This window comes from Arvicanthis niloticus, chromosome 12, assembly GCF_011762505.2.
Source record: "Arvicanthis niloticus isolate mArvNil1 chromosome 12, mArvNil1.pat.X, whole genome shotgun sequence".
NCBI lineage: Eukaryota > Metazoa > Chordata > Mammalia > Rodentia > Muridae > Arvicanthis > Arvicanthis niloticus.
Genome location: NC_047669.1, coordinates 46,783,296 through 46,801,289, shown reverse-complemented (window position 1 = coordinate 46,801,289; position 17,994 = coordinate 46,783,296). Strand labels below are relative to the sequence as shown.

Sequence of the window (17,994 nt, the reverse complement as noted above, 5' to 3'; positions counted from 1 at the left end):
ACTGAAAATCTAGACCCTTCCTTTCTAGGTTCCTGTGAGTGTTTATCTCAAAATATGACATTTAAATTTTTTTTATCTGCTATATACCTTACTGTATATAGGAAGGTTTTTCCTTCTGATACAAAATTTGGAATTGTTCTCTAGCACTGCGCATATATATATATATATATATATATATATATATATATATATATATATATTAATTATTAAACGAGTACAGAATCTCCAAAATGAGATTTTCTTGTGCCTTCATTTTATTAGCATATTTTAACGAAGTATGCATAATTCTGTTTCATTATCACATTCCATGCATGTACATAAAGCATTTTGATCACATGCACCATTTTCTTCCTCTGTATTGAGTGTGTATGTGTGTGGAGTGGGGAGGGGGGGTTCATGCAATTGTGGAGACACTGACTACCTTTCTTGATTGTCATCTTAATTTTTGAGATACTACTTTCTTACTGGACCTTAAGCTAATTTCTGCTGCCTTGGCAGCCACCGAGCCCCTGCAATCTACTACCTGTTTCTGCTTCTCTCCACCAGTTCTGGATGTTGAAATAAAGGGCACCACACCTGGTATTTTTTTTCCCCCAAAACACTATTTAAGGTAGGTTTGTTTGTTTATTTATTTATTTATTTATTTATTTATTTATTGGTTTTTCCAGACAGGGTTTCTCTGTGTAGCACTGGCTGTCCTGGAACTCACATTGTAGACCAGGCTGGCCTCAAACTCAGAAATCTGCCTGCCTGTGCCTCCCAAGTCCTGGGATTAAAGGCGTGTGCCACTACTGCCCGGCCACACCTGGTATTTTTTGAGTGCCAAATCCCTAACACAATTTGTCCTCTTTATTGTACAACACACACTTTATCCCCTCAAATGCCATCTCAGTCCCATCCTTCTCTTTTTACACCAGCATAATCAGCAGACACGTATTCTTGATCACCTATCACAAATAGTGGGAGGAAAGTTACACTCTGCAGTGATCTACCCAGGCTAAAGGTACTCAGATGTGTTACTCTTGCTCTCCCTCCCTTCCTGAGCCCCATCCTACTACCATCACAACTACTCATCAAGGGTTTAAGATTTCTAGTCTTTCAGCTCGAGTTCCACCATGCTCTGTGAAGACTTAGACAGACATTCTCTAGCTTTATGCTATGAGTTGTTTCAATAAATAAATTGTTTGTGTATTTTAAAAATATCATTTTATTATGTTTCACGTGATGCAAAATATCTACAGCAAAATAAAATTCCATTTCTCAAACGGCAATGACGTGTCCGACGCACACCTGAAATGACCTGACCGTCGATTCCAGGAGAACAACAAAGTGGCCTGCCACTTGCAATGCACAGTCAACAAATATTGGACCATCTTACCTCCGTACTTCTGTCATTACAAAGACAGAGCATGGAACAATATCCAGCGTCCCTCTTATCATTATCCTTTTGTTAACAATCCACTCTACTTTTCATCACTTTTTTAACTTCAACAATCACACTCAAGCCACCTATAGTAATTAAAACCCAATGTGGAAGGACAACTATGAATTTCCCGATGTGGTCACTTTCCTTCCCACCATTAAGGATGGCTGCCTTTCTGACTCTGACCTTGTATGCGCTAAACAGCCTATGTTGAGTGATGTGTCCACCCAATGTTCACGCCCCTTATGGCATAACCTGATGTCTCTAATAGAAACCAATGCCTTTGAGACAATATTCATGTGCTGCTCCTGTGAAACTCTGCCTTTGTTCTCTAATTCAGTGAAGGTGTTGGCTCACGTGTAAAGCCAGGTAAAAGAAAAATGAAGCCTAAACTAGGTGCTCCCCACTCCAAGGAATTACTTTGGAATAAAGCTTTGAGACCTTCCATCCCATTCATCTTCCGTATGCTATCAGCTCTGTCACTTTCACAAGGCAAAAAGCAACACCAAAAATCCAGTGTCTCTCTCCCACTGTTAACATTTAGTCACGTGAGCTTTTGTTTGGGTTTAACTGATTCGTCTTCTGAGAAAAACAGGACATTTAAATACTAGTTCCATGATGACGAACCTTACTTTTAAAATAAAAAACTGAAGCAGTGTCATTTATTATAGGAAATAAATTGAAATTTAAATGTTTCGTTATTTAATTTCTAGATAACAGTGAGTGCAAGACTTTTCAAAACTGTGATTTATATAACAAAAATCTGAAGGACGAAGTACCACGTCACATTTAAACTTTGCACATCACAGGTAACACCTGCCAGCTGGTGATAGGAACGTGACCACAATTACAACAACACCAAAAGAGACATGATAAGCACAGAAAACAGACTTTAGAAGTTCTTCTGGGTTTTCTTCACGGACGGACACGAGTGAGCTCTAATGTCATTATGTTTAGAAACGGCTTCATCCAGATCCAGCTGCATACCGTTGATGTTCACTTCCATGCAGCCGCTGTAAAAGGCGTTCACTGGTGTGGCACTGAAGGAAATATCTGTCGAAAGAAACAGTGTCTGCCGATTAGTCCCACACTTCAGCATCTTATTTGTTTACAATTAAAAGAACGACTCAGACTTCACCATTCCAAACATATTCCTACAGGAAAAAGTACTAATGTGGTTCTATTCGGCAAACACGTTACGCTGGGCGTGGCGCTCAGGATAGCCTGAGTTCTTCTGATTTCAAAAATACAATGAGTGCCAACCAAACTGAAGGAAAATGTTCACACTTAAAGAGGAGAAAAGAGCATATGCTTATGATACTCCACATTTACTAGAAAATATGTTAGTTTCTCTTAAAACTTGAGCAACATTTCAGTGTGATTAGATCACCTCTTTAACTGGAAATTGTAATGTCTTGGAAATCCTTCTAAAGGATTGAGAAACACACCTTTGTATAATTTCTGGGATAAAAACTCATTTTTATATTTCCCAAGAAATAGTTTCTGGCTGAGCACAAAAGCAAGTCATCATAAGAGACTGACCTTTATGTGATAATATTGTCCCACAAAACAACTTTTGGATTGTTCCTCCGTGAGTCATTTGAGGTCATCAGTGCCTTTGGGCTTTGCTGTACTGCACTCGACCAATGCTTGTCCTACTTGTTTCTGTAGCTTCCCTGTCTCCTAAGAACTAGAGTCCAGAGACACCTTCCTCTCTTTTTGGCATTTCTTCCTCATAGATTTGGATTTACAGTGGACATTCTCTTGTGCTTCCTTCTCACAGCACATTATGCCAAAAATAGATACTTCAAAATTTCTACCTTCAGCTTTCCAAAATAGTGACCAAATCTAGTATCTAGGAGCTAAATGCATATTTTAGGAATCCTCTTCAAGTCTGACCGACATCACTGACATTATATACACATTATTTTAACCACAATGTTATCATTCATTATGACACTAATTTATCCCCAAAGTATATGTATTAACTACATACTGGAAACAAAAATTAGTTTTTTTAAAAGATCAATTTCTTTTTCAATTTTCTCCTTATTTTCATTCATCAAAAGGAATTTAAACATGATAAATTTGTAAATATGAAATTTATTCAAGTAGTGATGGTACATGACTATAATCCCAGTACTCAGGAGGTAAATGCAGGTGGGTCTCTGAGATCAAAGCCACCTTGGGACACAGGATGAGTTTCAGGACAGTCAGGGCTACACAGAGAAACACTGTCTCAAAAAACTAAGTTAAAAAAAATAGAAGAGACTTATTCATTTGATAGTTTATATTCTTAAATATTTCAATTTTTATCTCCTTTCAAGTTTACCTCATTCTTTCTTTCAATTCAACTCCTATTAGTGTTATTACAAATTTTGTGTTTTTATGTCTTTTCAATAAATTCACTTCTTGTTTGATTTCCTAAAATTGCATTTAGCTAATTTGTGAATAACTCTCAATAAAGCCTTCATCGTTTCATCCAATTTCACTGCTGTCATGCATCCTAATAACTAACCAGGCTGGTAACTTGAACTCTATGTCCCTTTTCTGCCTATAATGTTTGAAACCCATTTCCTTCCATTCTACAAAATACCAGAAAGGAGCTCCATATGCATAGCATTAACTTTGAGCATTCAGAGTATAAAAATAAAGGTTAGTAAGATTCCTAACATCAAACTCAGAATTCTCCCCAGGAGAATAATCTACGAGCAGGACTGAAAAAAAAAGTCCTGAATAACTTTGTCATGGTTTTTTTTTTTTTTTTTTTTTTTTTTTTTTTTTTTTTTTTTTTTTTTTTTTGACATTTAAGTAAAATGTCGATGCCAATGTCACAGGTTCAATATTAAGTTAAACATGGACCTGAGTTTCCTCCTATTTTCTCCATTTTGGAAATGGAATCCTAACACAAAACTATTAATGTCGAATAGCTAAGAGTTATCCTTTGCTTGCTTGTATTTTGATCATGAAATTATTTTGATTTTACTTCTAGGTCTCTACTGGATTCACTGTATTCAATGAAGGATGCTACCACCCTAGTCTGGCACCTTCCTTATTGCCAAGTGAAGATAATAGTTTCCATGTCACTATTCTGAACAGTAAAATAACTAAAACATTTGAGGACTGTAGAGGTTTGGAAAGGTTTGGCCCATACAGACTCTTGTGTTTGAATGTTTGACCCACAGGGAGTGACACTATTAGGAGGTGTGTCTTTGTTAGAATAGGTTTGGCCTTTTTAGAGAAAGTGTGCCACTGTGGTGGTGCATTGAGGGTCTATGCTTAAGCTCTGCCCATGGCAGAAGAAACCCTTCCACCTAGCTGCCTGGGGAATACTCCCCTCATGGCTGCCTTCTGTTCAAGGTGGTAAACTCTCAGGTCTGTCCCCAGCTCCATGTGTACCTGTACACTGCCATGCTTCCTGCCACCGAACCTCTAGAACTACCCAGACCCTTCATAAAAGTTGCCTTGGTCATGGTGTCTCTTCTCAGCAATGAAATCCAAACTAAGACAAGCACCCTGTATGGTATAGAAGACTATCATGCACTAGTCGATGTACTGTGTCCTCAGGCTATCCCATAGCCTCTGAACTCAAGTGAACTATATACACTTTTGCTTTCCCCACCCCATGTATATTTATTTATCCAGAACTAAAATTAGAAAATATAATATTTATGTGCTGTTACCTTGTTTTAAACATTGTAATGACAATCACATCTTCCACAACAAAACCCTAAGCCAAGTCTATAAGTCACCCACTTAGCCATTTTATAGACTCAGCCTGCACTACCTCCTGGCTCAGTATGCCTTACCCATACTCCTATATTCATCTGTGCTCACACACTGACCATTCTACCTATATACACTGAAGTACCCACCCATCTCTACCACCTAGTTAAATATACTTAATTCTTTAAATACCAGATGGATGAATAGATAGATAGATAGATAGATAGATAGATAGATAGATAGTCTCTTATTCAGAGAGATTATTCTTGACCTTATCTGGATGACCAAGTCAAGTCTTTATTTTCATACTTTAAACTTGATTTGTAATTTTTTTCACAGAACTCATTAAAATTTTAATTATTTTGATACCTCCTTACTGAGCTGTTGCATGTCTGCCTCCTCAACTAAACTGTACAAGCCCCCGTTGCAGTTGTAACTTTCTGCTTATTTGGATATATATTCTTCATTGATGAATTAAATATAGAGTAAACAAACATTGGATTAGTGATGAATAAACTCAGTATTTATCATACAGTATAATCATGAGACTGAAATTAAATGCATATTCTCTTTGGTATAGGTCACCAATCGCAGCAAAAGAAAAAGTCTCACGTTACCACTAAAATTATTAATAAAATGCTGATATAAGCCTCTAAAACAAGTGTAAAGGATATTGGAAGTTTATCTCACTTTCCATGCCTTGTTACTGAAATTCTATGTTTAAGACATTAAGACATTATCAATTTGACCAGGCATGATAATATATGCCTTTAATCCCAGCAATAAAGAGGCAGAGGTAGGTGGATCTCTGAGTTCAAGGCCAATCTGATCTACATAGTGAGTTCCAGGACAATCAGACCTACGTACAAAATATTTGATTCAAAACATGGAATACCTGGAATGCCACCCAGGTAAGTGGCCACGGTTCCTTTCATTGCTTTGTCCAAGACGTTGAGTTGCCTTTGAAGATCTTTCGAGTAAATGACATCTTTTCTAAGAGGGGTCCACAGTTCCAGTCCATTTCTGTTAACGTTACATTTCAGTTGGGATTGCTGATCCGAGCACAGAGTTATGGCCTCTAATCGAGCCGCCACTGAATTTTCAACAAATAGCAGAATATCCTAAACAGTAGAGTAAAGACTTCGTATAAACAACACTGAGGGCAAAGCCACTTGGGAATGACTGTGTGTTTTTGAAATTCAAACCTAAATTTCACAAAATGATACAGACTCTACATTTAAATGTAAAGTTGCTTCAATGTTAACAATTATTTTTCAAATATCCATTAGTTTTACAAGCTCCAGGTTTAACTAAGATGCAATGTATGCTAATTTCTAAAGATTGAGTTAACATCAACTGAGTTGTATAGCCAAACTGAAGAAAGTAACATGATGTATCTAAATTGTACTTATGTCTCCAAGTCTCTCTAATTTCAAAAGCTACATATGAAAAAGGAAGAGTGAACTTTGTGTTGGGAAAAATTTGAGTGCTTTAGTATGCATCGAAGCAGAAAAGTTCCTCTGTGCCATCCACACAACCACACAGACAAGAGACAATGTGGGGAAAGAGGCCTGAGAAAGAGACCGACATTGTGAGCCACATTTACAGTAGGCAGCTGAAGAGTCTCAAAAAAGAGAAGTGTTTTAATTTGCTGGAATTTTCAAAATATTCAACATGTTAGGAGTGAGCTCTTCGGCTAACTTGTAGATGGTAAAGAAAAAATAGAAAATTAAACCAAAATAGAGAGAGATGCTGTGATGCTTCCCATATAGTAAATGTATTCTGAAGTGGCCTGTTAGGTTAAGATATTTATGGTGAGGGGAAAAGTCTATACTTCCTGACTGTGGATTCCTTGAGGAAATCTTTAACTTTACAAATATTCAAATCCTTAACTCATTAAAAGAGAAAGCCAAGTCAGACATTTGGTAAATTCCTTTAATCCCTGCACTCTGAAATTGGGAGGCTGAAAGCAAGTGGATTTCTGTGAGTCTGTGGCCAGCCTGATCTACATAATGAGTTCCAGGTTAGCCAGGGATACATGAAAAGACTGCGTGGTGGAGGTTGTATCTCAACAGAAACTCACTTCAGATTACACTCTAACTTGCAAAATGAATCCACTGTTTTTGTTGATTACAGAGCAAACAAAGAGTCCAATCTTGGCATAAATTTAAGCTGTTTACAAAAAGTTGCTGCAATGCATACTTGCAGGCCATAAACAGGAAGCTATTAGCTATTAGCACTCCTAGAAATTGGAATAGCATAGATCTCCTGAGAAAGTTCGTATTGTATTTCTTTGTATCAAAGACTCTCCTGTTCTTCCCAAATCCAAACTGTAGTTACTAAAAAAGAAAGCAAGTGGGATAGTTTCTGTTTTCTCTTCTTTTTCAGATGTACTCATAAAGATTAACAAGTGCAAAGGAGAACAATTACCACTGTATACTACACAGCTGCGAGTGGAATGTTACCACATCCTTATTTTGTGTGCAGGTGAGTTTCCATACTACTTACTACTCACTGTATACAGGTCGAGTTCTACGCACTTTGTCATGTCTCCAAGCAGCTTGTGTATGAGTCTACCTAGCCAAAAGGCTCTAGATGCAAAGGTTTCTCAGTACCCCAATATCTTCGACTCCTTGGAAATCAGCCAACAAGTCGAGGTTCATCTAGGTTGGAAATAAGGTTACCTGAGAAGATCCAGAGCCAGAATCCACCAAGGACAAGGCAAAGGGCACTGTGTCCCCAGAAACCAAAGCAAGCATGACTCCAGTGCCAGTGGACGGGCGAATATTCAAGGTCACATTCACTTGCCAACCCTCTGCATTAGTTATGTTATCTATTCAAAATGACAAACAAAGTGGGACAGAAAATAATTGTTGCAATTACAATTAAGGTGATAATAATTTTTAATTATTATAACCAGAAAAGGGCATCAGATCCCATTATAGATGCTTTTGAGCCACCATGTAGTTGCTGGAAATTGAACTCAGGACCCCTGGAAGAACAGTCAGTGCTCTTAACCACTGGGCCCTCTCTCCAGCCCCAATTTTTTGTATTCTTTCTGAGAAAAAATTAGGAATACAGAAGTCTTCACACCCCATCATCACTAATTCTACAGCAATGCAAACAAAAAATGTGTTTTATATACAGGTAAAGGTAGATAGTCTTGGAGAAATACCATGAAGTCCACAGTTAGTTTTCAAGTTAGGTTGGGAACCTTGGCTCTGTGATAGTCTTGTTTTAAAATTTTAATCTTTTAAATGACTTGGCTAGGTATCTACCAAAATGGAGTGCAGGCAATCAGATGTATGTGTCTTTATCATTGCTTTGTTTTTCAAAAAAGACAATAAATATTCACAGAATTTGTATTTTCAAGGTACAGTCATGCATGACATAATTATAATCTGTTCTGTGATGTTCACCAAAGGATGAAACTGCTCGGTGATACTGTGATGTTTAGCTTCAATCATCACCTTGACACAACCTAGAATTAACTGGGAGAAAATTCTTAATGAGGGAATGTCTACATTGGATTGGCTTCTGGGCATGTCTGTGGAGGACAGACTGTCTTAATTAAGTTAATTAATGTAGGAAGACCCAGCCCACTACAGGTGGCAGCATTCCCTAGGCAGATGGTCCTAAACTGAATAAGAGTGGATTTGTTGAGCAGAGCAGGAGCAAGTGACTATGCATGCATTCTTTTTTCTCTCTACTCTTAAATATGGATAGGATGAGCTGTTTTAAGTTCCTGCCCCTGTGACTTCCCTACTATGACCTGGCACTCTAAGTTGAAAGAAAACCCTTTCTCCTCTAAGTTGCTCTTGGAAATGCAACAAGGACAGACACATTTTTCAGGACATAGTCACCCATTAAAGTTCACAAATAACTACCTAAATTAACCTCAAGTACTTTGAAAAATCAGTTTATAATATTAGTTAAGTCTTCCTCATTTATTATGAAGTAATAAATACATAACAAATTCCATATACTACTTGGATATACTCCATATACTTTGAAAGGGTAAAACAAATTAGGGAATAATTTTGTTTTGGCTAAATATTCTTCCATTTCGCTACATATAATGAGAATACTTTTCATTGTAGGTCTTACCCAGGAAGAATATATGGAATTATTGTGAGATAAATTAAACAAAGTATTTCAAATTTATATTGAAATGAATATTAAAATGTGTGGAAGTTATAAGATTAAACATTAGTTACGAAGTAAGTTGGTTTCAAATTATCCACAAAATAACTTAAAAGTAATTTTTAGCTACAATGTAACTTATTTAAATTTCTTTTTCTGGAAAATTTTCTTTAGCAAATCAGGCCACAGGAAGGATAAAGCTCTATTCAAACTGCACCTGGAATATAGCTTTTCTAACAATTACAGGGCTGATACCAAAAAAAGAAAAACTCAATTAACATCATTATTGATGTTAAAAATAAATTGAGTTCTTATTAGCAAGATTTCTAGTCCTGGAGGATGGACTATTTGACCTCTCTGACTAGAGTCTAGTTGGCAGTTGCTGAGTTCTCTTTTATTGCCCTCACTGCCTTGTACTAAAGGTGTGCCCGCACTCGCTATTAAAAACACTCCATAGACACTTTCAGGATAATTACACAACAACTGAAGGTAATTGCTCAGCTCTGGATGGGAAGCCTCTCCTGCCAGAACCGTTTTGCTATCGCAGCCCTCTGTGAATGACCCTCTGGATGACCCTGTAATGATTTCCACTTAGACCAGACTGTAGCTGGCACTGACCCCGGACAGCCTAGCAGAAAAACTTAGGTGAGTATTAAAGAGACAAACGCTGTGATTCTTGGGAAGGTACCTACTGAGGCTATAAAAGGCTCACTGTGCTACTTCCTCTGGTGTTGAAAAACAGGGACTAACGAAAGGCTTTTTCTGAGGCGATTTTTTTTTTTTTTTTTTTTTTTTTTTACCAGAGTGGGCTGAGCTGGTAATATGAATAAAGAAGCATCACAAACAACATCGAGGCAGCCAGGTAGACACTGTTGAACTACAGTGGCCACAGGAACAACAGAAGAGTTGCCAGCGGGGTTAGTTGGACTAGCTGCGAGGCAAGCAGCTGCTTGACAGCTGACGAAGTAGCTGAACAGTTAGAGAGTAGCCAGAGGAGGAACAGGAAATGGCAGAAGCAGAGGGGACTAAGGATGAAAGTTAAAGGTCAGAAAGAGCCAGAAAAGAAGCCCTGCAGGCCATGGCTGCTGGAAAAGTTATAAAAGCTATAATACCTTTAGGGACCAAGGGTCGCAGATAGCCCAGAGCCTGGAACTATAATGGCAGCTGCTGTTACTGGTTGTGGGGTTGTGGAATTTCAACTTCCTGGGCTGTGATTAAAGAACTAAGGATCCTAGTTCTCAAAGCGTGCAGAAGAGGTGTACCACTGAAGGGTGACTGCTGCTCTCGCTGCCACCATTTACTATTCCAGTCAAACACTAAAGGATGAAAAGCTGCCAAGGATCAGGACCCGAGGAGATTTTCATTGCCCTCTCTTGATTTCCATGCAGGTCGAGCAAAGATCTCAGCTAGTCTGTTGCTAACAAGATCTGCCTCCCAGGTACCTGCTTTATCGGAAGTAAAAGCTGATCAGTAATCCACCCACCACTGAGACCGAACATTTGCCCAGTCTGGTTCAGACATTCGATGTAAATTCGGTTTCCTAATTTGCACAAAAGGACCTGAGCAGGAATCACAGGAAAGAATCTTTCCTACACCAATAGACCTATCCCTTTGTTCCAGGGCTGCTACCTGGCTCACTGATGGTCAGAACTGCATCTTCCATCCAGCTCCAGCAGAAATCCTGACAACTAAGCAGTTCCTGTACCCCATAGTGTCCAGACTCCTATCTACTGTCCCTGGACTCAAGAACGTGATTAGGTCACACAGGTAATCACTACTAATATATGGGAAGGTAGTCGACTTAAGTAGAAATTAGGAAAGTAGTATTTAAAACTATAAAACTTAAATTTGATCAGATTGGGAAACTCATTTTGAGCTTGAGCTTTCTGCTTTTAGTAATTTTCACAATAATAAGCTTTAGGAGAAAATGCAGTAAGTCAGGTATAAATAATATATCTGCAAGATCTTTGACTGAGAAAATCTAATTGTAAAATTCTCATATAAATTGCAGGATGTGCATTCAGAGATGTTCACAGCAGGTTATTTGCAAAAGTGCACACAGACTTCACTATGATCCCAATCTAGTAAGACTTTCGACTCTACTTACAGAAATAAAAATAAATGCATACATAAATAAATAAAAATCTAATCTCAGTAAAGCAGCCCCGAACCAAACAAAACTTCAATTGTATTAGTGCACTTTTCAAAGCTATTAAAAATAATATATGGAGCTAGGTGATATATTTTAAACAGCAATTTATTTGGCTCACAGTTGTACAGGCTGGACATCTAAATAGCATGATGGTGGCTCTTGCGAGGGCTTGGGGTAGATGTAGAGCCCATTACAAAAGAAAGGAATGAATCCAGGGAACAGTGTCTATCATAAAAGGCTCTGTTCTATTCTAAAATCTACCCTTCAAGTAATAATTCAACAAATGGCTCAAACCCTCACTAAATTGAGCAATATCCCTCCATATCCAAAGGAGAGGTGTGCCTATTTCCAGGCACAAGTAGTATTCATTTCAGTCTCTACTATTACATGTAAAATACCCACCCCTAAACCAAAACATTACAGGACACACAAAGACACGTGACAAAACAAAATACACTAAGGAAACAATATGACCAAGCCCACATGAACACAGATGATGCAAAAAAGATAGACAGATGATAGATAGATAGATAGATAGATAGATAGATACATAGATACATAGATACATAGATAGATACATAGATAGATACACAGATAGATACATAGATAGATAAACAGATAGATAGATAAACTTTTAATAAATAAATTTATAATTATGAGTATGTTGAAGGCTCAGAGTAAGATACATAACATGTGGAATACATGGGCAACCTCATCAGAGCCAGAGATTTTAACACAGATCAATGGAAATGATAGAAATGAAAACCAATGCCTTCTATGCATTGATTAGTGAATTCAAGCCAACTGTAAAACTCAACGTTAAAACTGGTCAACTGAGTTGACCCTCAATGAACCAGGCTATATGCCAGTAAACTTTAAATAATAATAAGCATAATAACAGTCCACATAATTATAATATGTGGACTGTTATTATGCTTATTACCCTACAATAACTGAAAAATTTTATAAGTATTTAACCATACAAGTAAGACAATGCCTGTCAAAGCAGCTACTCACTGGGCAATGCTGACAGAATTAAGCATTGCAGTTTGTCAAGGGATGTATTTAATAATTAAGGAGAAAGGAGAAATAAAGCAAGAGTCACTTACTGTAGTCTATGTTGAATTGGGCAATTCCCGAACCAGGATAGTAGGAGCCCTTCTCCACCGAGAGGAAGCAATGCTTATTTTGTTTTCCTTCAATTATTTCCTTTGCGCCCAAAGCTCCTTGTTTCATCAAATTCCAGCCTCGTATACACCCATCCAGACGAGGATTAATCTAATGCAACAAGATACAAGTCAAAGACTAGATTTTAAACGTCTGCAGGAATATAAAATGGCATTAATTGATCTTTCGCATGTGGATGGGAACCCCTTTCTTTGATAGCTTATTAAACTACTTTTAATTGGATCTAATTTTTCCTTTCTGATAGACAGTACTTGTCAGAAAAATAGACTATACTGCTGCAGGTCTGGAGTTGGGTCCTGAAGATATTTACAATCTGAGTTCCTACCTGTTTCTCTACTTCAGCCAGATCCAGCAGTAGTTTCTCTTTGTGCTTCTGGAGTGGCCCTGGGCTCTAAGCTGCTTCCTGTCTTTTTCTGTGTGTGCATTTTCAATATAGGTTAAAGTGGCCCACGAAGACTGTAATCTTCAGGAACAAAAGGACCAAGTTCTTTAGGCTTTACGAAAGTATCCAGGCAGGTTCAAGATGCATGGTAACGATTTTATAAATGGTTGATTCTCTTTGAAAAACTTGCTTTCTCATTAAAGAACCTTAAATTCATCAGTTTCAAAACTTTGGAATATTCATCCTGGCCTGGTTTAGCTAATACAACTTAATACTACATAGAGATCTATTAAAAGTTAAAGCAACTGCAAGTTGTGAAGACAGAAGTGTAGATAGATATAAAGTAGTAAATATTTAAATTAGATCAACCAGTTCATCTGGCAAGACCATGAATTCAAGTGACATTTTAAAATTCTTCAAGATGGTGATTAATTTCTTGAACTCTCTTCAATGGGTCTTTGAGAAGCACTGTATTCAGAACATTGTATTCATCTGCTGTAATTAATATTTCTTATAAGGTGTTCAATCCACCCTATATGCTTTGTACCCATAACCCCAAATGTATGTCTTAAAATAAAGCTAAGAAAGATGGTTGGCTTTTATGAGATAGAGATAGAGATAGAGATAGAGAGAGAGAGAGAGAGAGAGAGAGAGAGAGAGAGAGACAGACTGTGTGTGTGTGTGTGTGTGTGTGTGTGTGTGTGTGTGTGTGTGTGTGATTAAATGTATGTTTTTGTACCCTCAGAGGCTGAGTGTACAATATTATAATGAACACTGAGCTGACAACTTGGGAATTTAACACACCCGCTGCTTGATGAACAACGCAGCAATTTAAATGGACACAAAACGAGGTTCATTTCCTTCTTTCCTTTCTATAATTTCAATGGTCTAAAGTTCTTTCCCATGTTCGATACAAGTTGTCACACTCGGTATGTTTAGCCAAATGACTTTCCATCAAGTGTCATGAAAACACATCTTCAAACCTATGACAGGAAAAGGAATCCACCCACGATGAGAGGAGCAAACGGCATCATTACCGGTTTAATGAGTGAGCTCTCCACCTTCCGAGGTAAGCCTGCAAAGTATATTTTGGTGTCCAGAAATCCATCGGTAGGCTTAAAAAGGTTCCCGAGTTTATTTATATTCATCACAGCCTCCTTAGCTATTTTAATGCTAACACTGTCGTCTAATTCTTCCACAGACACCTACAATCACAAAGACAAAGCAAGCATCAAAGCATGGCCACATGATATACTGCATTAAAAAAAATCATAGTATTTCATTACATAATTTTATATAACAATTAATTTAATATAATTTCCAATTTGTTCAAACTCGAAGAGCATAATTGTGGTAAGTGTGATAAAAAATAAATTTTAAGTTTATAGAACTGGATCTCAAATTAAGCACGTACCACCTGCATCCATTTACCATGTCATGAACAATAAAGCTTTGGAAAACTCCACGTGTAGCCTGATCTGCCACCGCCAGGTTCCCAGCCTTTGGAAAGTTGAGACGCCCACCGCCAGCCCGCAGCGGCTGTATCAATGTGGGATCCTCTGCTAGCGGTGTGGGAAGCCTGCCCGGGACCCTGATGCCTGACCGCCCTAGGACCCTGCCGCCGCTGGACTCCCTCCCCCCCTCCCCCGAGATTTCTTCCCCACAGTCATCTAGTGACTGGCCTAACTTGGGATCCATCCCATGGGCTGGCACCAAACCCTGGTACTATTACTAATGCTATCACGTGCTTGTAGTCAGGAGCCTAGCATGGCTGTCTTCTGAGGGGCTCTACTCCACAGCTGATTGAGACAGATGCAGATACTTACAGCCAACCATTGGACTGAGGTTGGACACCCCCCTGGAAGAGTTGGGGGAAAAATTGAAGGAGCTGAAGGGGATGGCAACCCTATAGGAAGACCAACAGTGTCAACTAACCGGGACCCCTGGGAGCTCCCAGAGACTAAACCACCAACCAAAGAGCATACAAGGACCCTGGCACACATGGCCCCTGGCACATATGTACCAGAGGACTGTGTTGTCTGGCCTCAGTGGGAGAGTATGCACCTAATCCTGTAGAGACTTGATGCCCCAGGGAAAGGAGATGCCCGGAGGTTGGGGGAGTACCCTATCAGAGGCAAAGGTGGGGGGGGGATAGGGTGAAGAACTCTGGGAAGCGGGGTGGGGGGGGCAACATTTGAAATGTAAATAATTAAAACACTTTTTAAAAACTCAAATGCTTGTTTTTAGAAATGGTTGGAAGTGACAGTAAGCATGAACAATCATCCTAGTCCATCTGAAGATGGTCGCTGTGATTCCCTCAAGTAAGACTGCCACACTCAAGATGCAAAGGCTTACTAATCAATAGCAGAGAGCAAGGGAGAGCATGAAGACACAGTCAAATGTAAACATGATCTCATTCTCTTTGGCTTGTATTGATTTCTTGGGAATTACTTGCTAGTCACTTGAGTCCTGTAGCCATCACACAACTCTGTTTTAAGAAACTTTTGGGTTTTGAAGTGTGTAAACCACTTCAATATTTTCAAGATGTAGTCTTGCATTTCCGTGTTTTTAAAAAGAAGTTGGGCTATAATTCAAGACACATGCTTCTTAATGCCTGTACCTGCACACGTGACCCCTGTGAGTAGAAATTTACATGCATCAGCTGGACTTTCTTGTAACTCCAGTTATACACTGCTTATATCATGTTACTGAAATGAATACCAATTTAAAAACATGAACAGAATTTTAAATGAAGACTTACAATAAAAAAATTTTCTTAGGATGTGTCCACTCTCCCCCACCCTGGGATAAGCACCCCCAACCAAAACTACAGTCTTTGCTCTGGGTAGTTGCAATGCCCTCTCAACCTCCCCTTACTCTCCACTGACTGGTTTCCAAAAAGCCATCAGATTTTGATCAGAATCATTCTTTACACTGTAAATCACATCCTGTCACTTTTCAAAACTATCGAGGGACTTCTCATGGAGCATAAAATCTAAGTCTTCACTATGGTCCCCAGAGAGCTTTATCCAGGTGGTCATATTATATATAGACCTCAGTTGTGACTTCATTTTTTAAAAACTCTTCTTCTCTTCTATTCCAATGCATCTACACTCATCTTCATGCTGTTTGTCAAACATCCTGAACACATCCTCTCCCTTGAGACTGGGAATTTGCTGTTTATATTACACAGAATCATTTTAGAATCTCACCCATTTTTTTTTTTCCTGGCTTGCTCTCTCAAGCCGCTTCCCAGATGTAACCTTATCAGGTCAGCCCCTCCGATTTTCACAAGCTCACTGACTATGTGCACACTCGGTGTCACACCATTGCCTTGTCTTGTTTTCCTCTTCACACCGTCAACGAGCACTTGACATTGAATTTGTCTGTAGTTTGCAGCTCAGTGTTACAATGTAAGCTTCATGTGAACAACAACTGCTTCATTTATCATTGTAGGCTTACTGGGAAAACTAAGTCTTGACAAATATAGGGCTCAATAAGTATCCACTCAATGAGTTACAATACCAAAATTGGGATTATACAAAATAGGTGACAAAATCACTTATAAAGCAACAGAATTTCCTTAAGTTTTAGCCATGATAATTGTTTAATCACTACACAGCCTGTGTAATAGTCTTTATGCATCATATAACAATTCAAGACCATGTTTTTTGGTTTTTGGCTTTTGGTTTTTTGTTGTTTTGTTTTTTGGGTTTTTTGGGGGGGGGTTTATTCTGTTTTGTTTGTTTGGTTGGTTGGTTGGTTGGTTGGTTGGGGTTTTTGTTTGTTTGTTTTTGTTTTTTAAGACAGGGTTTCTCTGTATAGCTCTGGCTGTCCTGGAACTCACTCTGTAGACCAGGCTGGCCTCAAACTCAGAAATCTGCCTCTGCCTCCCAAGTGCTAGGATTAGAGGCATGAAACACCACTGCCCACCACCAGTCAAAGATAGTAGATATATCTAGGTTGGGTAGTGGGTTACACCTCTGATTGAACAATACCAAACTTATAAAGCCTATGATTAACATTTTTTAAAAAAAATGTATAAATGCAAAAAGGAAAAGGGGGCATGGGATAGGGGTTTTCTAAGTGGGGGAAAGGGGAAAGGGGAAAGGGGATGGCATCTGAAGTGTAAATGAAAGATCTAATAAAAAAAAAAGAATTATAATTTGTAGTAAGACATACCAAAACAGGCTACATAATATAAACCTATGTTAAGAAGTTTAATTTATGTACTGGTACACAGACTGATGGCCAACGTTCAATGGAAGGGAGACTGCACATTCGCAAGAGCATCAGATCAATATAAAGAAAATTGATTTTCACCTAAAAAAAAAAAAAAAAAAAAAAAAAAAAAAAAAAAAAAAAAGAAACACCACTGCCCAGCAAGACCATGTGTTTTAATTTTAATTTATTTTTAAAGTATAGTTTGAAAATCTAAAATAATTTAAAATTAAGGAAGCAAATGCTATGGAATAAATGTTCAGTTTATAGACTAATTCAAATGAGTGTTTTTCAGTTAGAGTGATACACAAGCCCGAGGGCCTGACTTTGTTTGCCTAACACTGTTGGTTACGATGATGAACACCATAATTCCAGTGCCGAGGAGGCAGAGACAGGGAGATAGATGCCTGGAATCTGATGACCAGTTAGTCTTGCCAAATCAATGAGCTCCAAGTGAGAGATCTCCCATCTCAAAAAATAAAGTCCAAAACAAGAGGAAGACACCAGACTTCAGACTAAGCACATATGTACAGGTAGGCTAATAGTCATGTACACGTGCACACATACAAACACAGGCACATGCACACACACACACACACATACTGTATAAATCATATACAGGGTGATTTAAATTAAAATATGAAGACAGCACTAAATACTAGTCTAACAATGATCATGAGTACTGAATATAAAACATGGAACAGAAGCTGACACCCATCATCTATAGTCATACCTCCAAGAGCTCCACATTTAAGGCGG

The 17,994-nt window shown here is 38.3% G+C and overlaps 1 protein-coding gene across 1 annotated transcript in view; it reads right to left on the bottom strand.

Annotated features, from left to right (window-relative positions):
• Window positions 1-1,180: 1,180 nt before the first annotated feature.
• Pros1 (protein S) overlaps window positions 1,181-17,994 on the bottom strand; it is a 68,876-nt gene continuing 52,062 nt past the window's right edge. The window contains exons 11-15 of the mRNA XM_034515473.2: window positions 14,052-14,219; window positions 12,554-12,722; window positions 7,834-7,982; window positions 6,045-6,270; window positions 1,181-2,476 (exon numbers count right to left, since the gene is read on the bottom strand). Coding sequence (XP_034371364.1) covers window positions 2,316-2,476; window positions 6,045-6,270; window positions 7,834-7,982; window positions 12,554-12,722; window positions 14,052-14,219 — 873 coding nt within the window. The 3' untranslated portion in view covers window positions 1,181-2,315. The remainder of the gene's footprint in view (window positions 2,477-6,044; window positions 6,271-7,833; window positions 7,983-12,553; window positions 12,723-14,051; window positions 14,220-17,994) is intronic.